The sequence below is a fragment of the Eurypyga helias genome, unplaced genomic scaffold (genome assembly GCF_000690775.1).
Source record: "Eurypyga helias isolate BGI_N326 unplaced genomic scaffold, ASM69077v1 scaffold12403, whole genome shotgun sequence".
In the NCBI taxonomy this organism is placed as follows: Eukaryota; Metazoa; Chordata; class Aves; order Eurypygiformes; family Eurypygidae; genus Eurypyga; species Eurypyga helias.
Genome location: NW_010243149.1, coordinates 4857 through 13514, shown reverse-complemented (window position 1 = coordinate 13514; position 8658 = coordinate 4857). Strand labels below are relative to the sequence as shown.

General features: G+C 37.9%; 1 protein-coding gene across 1 annotated transcript; it reads left to right on the top strand.

Moving 5' to 3' along the window:
- The first annotated feature begins 396 nt into the window (after positions 1-396).
- On the top strand, positions 397-5723 carry ISOC1 (isochorismatase domain containing 1). Its single transcript, XM_010149301.1, has 4 exons — positions 397-516; positions 665-868; positions 1236-1352; positions 5336-5723. Exons 1-4 carry the CDS (start codon positions 397-399, stop codon positions 5480-5482), a joined length of 588 nt encoding a protein of 195 aa, XP_010147603.1. The 3' UTR covers positions 5483-5723.
- Positions 5724-8658: the final 2935 nt, after the last annotated feature.

Genomic DNA, 8658 nt, shown 5'->3' with positions numbered 1-8658 from the left:
CAGTTCCAAGAGTTGTGGATTTAAAAATAAATTTGATGAATGTAATTTTGCTGTTGGTACTTTTTTTTTTTGACAGTACTTTAGTCAGTATGGTGTTCTGCACCTCTACAGGGTTCAGAACTTTCTATGTACATTTACACTGACTTGTATACCCCACCTAGTAAAACCTTGATTACCTATTGATGATTGTACTACAGTGCTCAGTAGCAGACATTAATTTCAATTCAGAAACATACCAAAATCAGTCTTGAAAAACCTTCTTCCTATTTTGACTTCAAGTAATATAAATCTGTTACCTGGCAGAGGTATTGCAGACTCTTTCTCCATCTACTGCTTTTCTGAATGGGTCTTCACTGCCATGGAAAACATAATCTCTTTTTTTTTTTTTTTTTCCAGATGACTACTTTGGGCAATCTTACACCCCCAAGCACTGTATTTTTCTGTTGTGATATGCAAGAGCGATTCCGGCCAGCAATCAAGTACTTTGGTGATATCATCAGTGTGGGCCAACGACTGGTATGTTTCTTGCTTGTTCATCACACATGTAAATTATTATTTTATACACAACCAGCTTACTGGTTATTCAGTTTCAGGTAATAACATGTCTTTGCTGTTATCATTCTTTAATAATTTCTTGTATGCTTTCCTCCTTGTCCCCTTGCAGCTCCAAGGTGCACGGCTCTTAGGAATTCCAGTTATTGTAACTGAACAGTATCCAAAAGGTCTTGGCAGCACTGTGCAAGAAATAGATTTAACAGGAGCTAAACTTGTGCTTCCCAAAACAAAATTTTCAATGGTGTTGCCAGAAGTTGAAGCAGCATTAGCAGAGATCCCTGGAGTCCGCAGTGTTGTCCTGTTTGGAGTAGAAGTATGTGCCTTGCCATTCTCATACTGTTTCATGGTAATGTCTGTTGGCTGACAATAAAATTAGGAATATAATTTTATTCTGTAATAAAAAAGATCAATTTATATTGCTTAGACCCCAGATATCCTCTGCAGATTAAATTATTCTTGTGTTGCCTTTGGTAGTATCTCATAATAAAATTTGAAATGAGATATTTGTAAACTACAGGCTCTTGTCTTAAGCTTGATTGGCATTTAAAACCTGTGTTGAGTTCCCTAGTAATGTTGGGTAAAAAAATAATTAATGTACTCTAATTTTGCATTGTGATATTCACGTTTTATAATAATTTTTTGTTGGTGGGGTTTTTGCCTTTTAATTTGCTCCCCTCTAGACTCATGTCTGCATCCAGCAGACAGCATTGGAATTAATTGGCAGAGGTTTGGAAGTTCATATCGTAGCTGATGCCACCTCATCAAGAAGTATGATGGACAGAATGTTTGCTCTTGAGGTAAGTTTCTTAGTCAAGGCTTTCTTCACCTTGTGTGTGTATGTTAGTTTCCCTGCTTATTTTAAGTTAACCGGGCATTTCTGATAACAGTAAGTGGTAGACAGGTGTAGACTTGAGAAGAGATGCATGCTGTGGTTCTCAGAATAGCTTCCAGAATGGAGAAACACTCGTTTATTTTTACTTCCTATATTATGATTAAATACGTGAATCCCAGTTTGGGACACTTGAGTTTTAAGTGATTGTTCTGTACATTCTAAGTTACTCTGTATAACCGTTAGCCTGTTAGGATATTTTCTTATGGAGTGTTACCTTTACAGAAGAGTAAAAGTGCTACAGAGCTTTTGGTTTTGTTGTTCCAAATAGTATTTATTCTGCTGTTGAAATTCCTTGAAATGCAATAGAATATAGAAAGTGATCCTGTTCAAAGGTCCTTCTTGTATGTCTGTCCCCCCCTCTGCTCTTCTTTATCAGTGCAAATTAAATCTTAATCTCAAGACCCTGTGATTATAGTAAAGACGCATACACCCGCACTCCCCCACCCCTGCCCTTTCTAGGAACTTAGTCTAATTAAATGTTGAGAAAGTGGAGATAAATGTAACAAGATTATTTAAAAGCATGTAGCAGCATGTGGTAGCAAATTCATACAGAAGATTTTTTGATAGTGTACACTAACTTGCCTACAGGCATTACCTTTGGAAATCAAAGTCATATACATTAAATATTGCAATTCTTGTCTTAGGGTCTAACAATTACGTAGAAGTTGAGACTAATAATAACTACAGTATTTTGTACTTTTTCCATTGATTTGGAGAAGACTTTTAATTCTGTTTCTCATGAATAAGAGAATTAAAGGCTAAAGGGAAATCACCCGCATACACTGTTTGATGAAACCCATGACTTTGATTAAGTGGAAGCTTAATGTTATCTGTCACGTAAAGCATGGTGACGCACACAGAGTGCAGGAATGACTGAAATCACGGACTTCCCTGGTCAGTGTGGTGCAGCAGCAGTACTAGACAAAATAAATATAGAAAACCTGAAATCTCTTTGCCTTATTGTGTGTTTCTCTGTACCTTTTTTATCGCTTATACTGTGTCTGTAAGTGTAGAAGTTGGTTCAGTGTAATGGAGGTTAAAGCAGTGACTAGCTAGCTTTGCTTTTCTTTCTAGTCAAAAAGATAATCAGTCATCTTAAGAGCATGTTTGGTTGCAAAAGCTGTCATCCAGACAAATTGGTCAGTTTTAGGTAATTTTTTAGTATGTCTTTGCAATGTTTCCTCACCAAGCATGAAGAAAATGTTTTGCTGTGGTCCCTTGGGTAGTCATCATCAAAATAGGATTCAGGAGATGTTTGCTGGCTTCCTGTGATGAACAGCATGACAAAATTACGGCAGTAACTCCTTCTTCTCTGTGGCTATGCATGCCAACATTGTCTCCTTTTTGTGCTGTAGAGCCTCTATTAAAAATGCTGCTGAGGGCAGTTGGGCTAGAGCAGGCAAAAGGTGGGCCCTCGTGGGAGCCGGAGACTAGGAGAAAGGGGTACATGTACTGGGCACATCAGTAATCCTGATTGACCATGATGATGCCTTTCTTAGGGAAGTACATACCAAAGTATTGGGTAGTCCTGCTTTAGTCACACTGTACAGCTGACAGTTCTAAGCAAGCTTTTTTAATTTTCGAGTCTGATATTGTCTGTTGTGCAAACTTGCTCCATACATGGTGAACTGAGGTGAAGTTCATAGATCTGGGTTCCCTGGGTCCTTCTCCTTACCTTTCTGGGAAGGTGGTGTATGATTTACCTGTTCTCAGTAACACAGCCCTCTTCTGTTCACAGTGACCTTTCAACGAAGATAAAGAATGACCTTGCAGTGGTAACAACCATATTCCTCAACAACCTTAAATAAATCCCATCTGTTCCCACCTGTCCCTTCAGTTTTCCACATTTACCCTCACACAGCATGTGTTTTGATGGTGCTGGTGATGAGCATGCACATACCTGAACAGGTGCACTGGGAAGTGCAGTTTGAATTAAGTGATAGCCAAAGCGTTCATGCTTGCCTGGATGACCCTAAAGAGTTACTGTATCTGCTTCTGTTATGCACTTCAGAATGGTAGGAGGCAAAAATTTCCAATTAAAAAAAAAATCAAAACTTCCATTGATGAAATAATTCAACCCAACTGGCCAAGATTGTGTCTGTTCTTAGTCTCTGCCATATCTGATGAAGATGCCTTGTGTCACTGCTTTGTCTTGGATTGAGTCAGATTAGTCTGTTCCTGGTGGATTTCTTTTCTGTTATGCATCTGTTCTACTTGTTCTTGGTGAGGATGCAACACACTTGCTGGTTTCCTTTGTCAGAAAGACTGTGTGCTAAGAAAACTTTTCCTTTCCTTGCAAATATCCAGTATGCTTTGCACATGTGTCTCTTCATTCTTACTAATCTCAAAACTGTATAAATTATACTTAGTCCTAGAAGTAGAATATAAGCCAGTGACAGCCTCTTCGATATGTTATGGTATGTTTTGCTACTGAAGAGAAGACAGTTACTTTTTTCAGTCAGCATTTCTGAGAAGGCAAGGTTCTTTAAGAGTCTGTTTTTTTTCTGTCACCCATACTTGTTAAAAGCAAAAACTTTGTATTCCTGGAGAAGTACATTGTAAAAACATTGCCATAATATTTCATTCTGATTTTCTTATTTTTCTCTTTTGTATGTGTATGTGGTTTAAAAAAATACGGTGTTGCACAGAGCAGGAGAGCTAGGGAAGCCATCAGCTTTGTTTCAGCTTAAGAGTATTTCAAGGCTTGCTACCATTATTGCAAGTGGGAAGCATTGACTTGAGTAAGTCTAGCCTAGTTAGTGTATCATTATATACACTGTACTTACATATACTTTACTGATTCCTTAAAATTAATAACTTTCCTCCATCAATTGCTTTGTAATTGAACAACTAAACAGCAATGATAGTCATCTCCCCTAGAAAGTTTGGAGCTTTTATTTCATCTAGTAGTTACAATTGAAGCCTGTCTGAAGGTGTACGTATCTGTATTTTCTCCCTCTTGCCCTCCTTTGGCTCGTTCAGGACCCCCTTAGATTTGGTGGAACATGGAGCTGAGTAGAGGATGATGGAGGGAAAGCTGGATCCATGAAGTGTTTTACTGCCAAAGCATCTGCACAATTGCTGGGAAGCTGACGGGGAGGCAGGGGGTGGTCAGCCTTTAATTAAAGATAACTTTTCTATGTAGACAACCACAGTCTTAAAAGTTCAGAAAACTTTGTACTAAGTCTTGTGGCTTCGGCTACATGAAACATTGCTCTATTTAGTTGCACACTTCCAAGATCCAGCAGACCTCTTTCAGTTTTGATTTCTATGCAGTGATGCTCTTTATTCTATAGCCTGTATACTATAATAACGTATAGATTAAAAGGAGCTGCTGTTGTATCAGTATGATTTATAAGGTCTGTGGAACAGCTTTTCATTCTGTCTCCTGAGATTACTAGCACTAACATACTGTGCAGCCCAAGAGCCAAAGTACTAGTACATAACAAGCTCTGAAAGAGAAACTGTTACTATTAAGTTTCTTGCTTGATGCCTTTAGCTTGGACCTCGCTATTTTCTTTTTCCCCAGGCCTTTCCAATCTGTATAAGAGTGAAGAAAACTATTGATGGGACCATGCAAAGGGAAAGGGTTGTTAATATAAGAAGGGATGGGTCTTCTGCGTATTAAATCTGACATGGGGAAAGAATCCAGTCCAAGTAGGAAGCCTTATTTATAATCCGGTGCAGCCTTTTTGCTCAGTAAAGTCTATAAACAGTCATTCTCCATCCTAGATTTATAAACGCATCGCTACGAAATGCTGGAATGGAATTAGCAATACTTTTGTTAGTAGGTATTTTTAAAAATACTGTCCGTTTTTTACAAAATGTATACTCATTCACATTTGCAAGTATCTCATGTTATTCTCTCTTTGCTCTTCTCTCTTTCAGCGTCTTGCTCGTACTGGAATTATAGTTACTACTAGTGAAGCTATATTGCTGCAGCTGGTAGCTGATAAAGAACATCCAAAATTCAAAGAAATCCAAAATCTCATTAAGGCGAGTGCCCCTGAGTCAGGGCTCCTTTCCAAAGTTTAAAGAGCATGTGGAGGAAGTGGATCTCATTGTCATCTTCAAGGGGGAAGCAAAGCTGTAAGCGCACATGTACCCCTCTTTCACGCAAAGTTTGGCAGAAGTGTAAAATTAATAATAGACATACTCGTGCTTGCCTTAGCAAAATTGTCTGGTTGTACATCTGGGTGCCAGTAGGTTCTGTTTAGTTACAGGTATCAGGCTTTGGGTGCCATAGGACCCAAATTTGTTATCAAATTTCCCTATTTATTAAAAAAAACCCAAAAATTAATAGAGGTGCCTACTCGTCTCTACTATACACCGATTTTAACAGCTCCAAAAAGTGCGTATTTGCAACACCTCTTGATTGTGCACTTTGTAAAAGTTCTGTGATACTCTGTTTCATTTTTGTATTAATAGAAGATGATTACGTATTGGATAAATGTGGTGTGATATGCTTTAATGTTCCATGTAAAGGAAATATGTCAAGGAAATATTTTAATAGTGCATAAGTTAAAATCAACTAAGATATATGGACTACATGTGCACTTCCGTTCTTTAGAATAAGATTTTAAGCACTTTGCTTCGTAGACAAGACATAGATCAAGCAGCAGCTGATGTTCAATTGCTCTAGGTAGCTGAAGCCTTGATTATTCTGAAATGGAGTGCCCAACCCTGTACTTCACTTTAGTGTACACAAACAGAAAAATGTCATTCAGTGACTTCTTATTTTAAAAAAAAGGTGTAAAGTCCTTCAGAACTAATGGAAGATTACCAAAACTTTAAATAAATTGTTAATGGTAAGGATTTTAAAGAACAAAAACTTTGCAGCTTCGAGTGGTGAATCTACTTCTATATTTAAATTTATTTTGTGGGGTTTTTACTCCTTTTTAGCTATATTGAGTAATTCCACCTGATTTACTCATGGTTAAGTAAGCTCTGAAAGAAACCTTATCGTCTCTAGGCTTTTGTGCTTTTTTTTTTTATGGGCTGCAGTTGGGCAGAGTTTGAATGGAATTTGGCCTAATGCATTCTTCATAAAAGCTTTTCCTTTGTGTTTCAATGGTTTAAACAATGTATAAAATTTAAAGTGTGACTGAGACATTTAGATTTCTTAAGAGTACTAGAAGTTGTCATACTGAACACTGATCTTTTGGTAGAAAACCAATTAGAGTACATGTATTGTTTCAAATGGCTTATTTGCTCCCCAGAAGATGGCTCTAAAATAATTGTTTCAGAGAGTTAGAACCTTTATATGTTCAAACCAAATAAAATGTTAAGATTTGTGTTCTCTCATATAGTTGTGATATTTATTGAAGAGCAAATCCTGAAAGATGTGTTTGCCATGGACCTTAATTCTGTTTTGTGCAGCTGTGGAATTTCTATAGATGTCATGGTAATTTTATGTATAGACCAAGGGTGGATAATGTCTAATAGTTCATCTGCATCTAGAGCTCCAAAATACAAGGAATTAACATTATGCTTCAAGTTGGAGGCAGAACAGCAGGGTGAGTTGGAGAACCGTTGTCCTGTATCACTGACCTTCTTTTCTGTTTTATTAATCATGTTGCCTGGCAGTAGAAAGTCCACTTACATAAATCAACATCTGTGCACAAAAATACTAATAAATTTCTTATGAAATTATGGTTTTATTGCTTTCTTACCTTCATGTTTTGATGGTACCTAGATTTTCAAATTCAAAGAAAAATGACAACAAGGTTTTTTACACATTTGTTTTGGAACAATATCACTTTCCTCAGTAAGAAATACATGAAGTTTTGAGAGATAATTGTATTTGTTACCAAAAGTTTACCATTTTTATATGGATATTACTTGAAGGACAGGTGTTACAAGTTCCTTTGTTGCCAAGTCCTTTCCTAACTAACATTATTACACAAGGAGAATCATTTGGTAGCAACAGGGCACTAGAAAAGAATCCATTAAATACATTGATATTATCTGCAATGATTTTACTAATTTTTTTCTTTTGTATTTGCATAGTCTTCTGTGGCAAACCAGATTTTTGTGTTGGTCCTTTATTTCACAGAATCATAGAATGGTTTAGGTTGGAAGGGACCTTAAAGATCATCGAGTTCCAACCCCCCTGCCATGGGCAGGGACACCCTCCACTAGACCAGGTTGCTCAAAGCCTCATCCAGCCTGGCCTTGAAGACTTCCAGGGATGGGGTATCCACAGCTTCTCTAGGCAAGCTGTTCTGCTACTTCACCACCCTCTCTGCCATGAATTTCTTCCTGATGTCCAATCTAAATCTACCCTCGTTCAATTTAAACCCATTACACCTTGTCCTATCACTACAGGCCCTTGTAAAAAGTCCCCCCCTCACCCACGTCCCAGAGCCTTTTCTCTCCAGGCTGAATAAGCCCAGTTGTTTCTGCCATTCTTCATAAGAGAGGTGCTTCAGCTCTCTGATCATCTTCGTGGCCCTCCTCTGGACTTGCTCCAACAAGTCCAGGTCCCAGTTTGTCTGTTTTTTCATAAGCTTAAAAAATAAAAATGCAGAAATACCTATGTATTATGCTGTAAAACTGTGCTCTTACATGTGCATTAAGGGGCAGAATGATTGAAGTCTTTCTCCTTTATTAGGTGGGTGCATTAATCAGCATCGCATGAATCATTCAGATTAGATTCTAAGCGTATTAAAAAGATTAGAAAAAGTATTGCGATATTGCTGTCATGTAAGGTAAGTTTTTTCACAGCAAAGAATTTCCTTTGCTTCTTCATGCTCTAAGTCATCTATATTTTCTGTTCTGACAAGCGGGTTTTCACATGCAGTAGAACAGCAGAACTGAGCCTTGTGAGAAGAGGTCTGCAGGCTGTTGCATTATCTAGTGTAAGTACTGTTACGCCCTGTGTGGATATGAAATAAGTTAATGAATTAACATGGAGGAGAATTGCTTAGGAATATACTCGGGTGGTTGTGAAGAAGCCGAATTCATCATTGTCTAAGTGCCAAGCTGTCCTTTATTTGAAGACTTCACCACAGCTATGTCTAAGCAGCATGAGTGCCATCTGCTGTAGGTGGCTTCAGCGTGATTTCTCTTTCCTAGGGGAGCAGAAGGACAGTCCTTGATGGAGAAGGCTAGTTTATTTTTCTTGGTAGGTGCTCTCTTCTGTGCAAAGTTGCTGATGTGTTGTTAGCCTTACTGGAGTAACTGGTGTATAAATTCTATGATAAATCTAA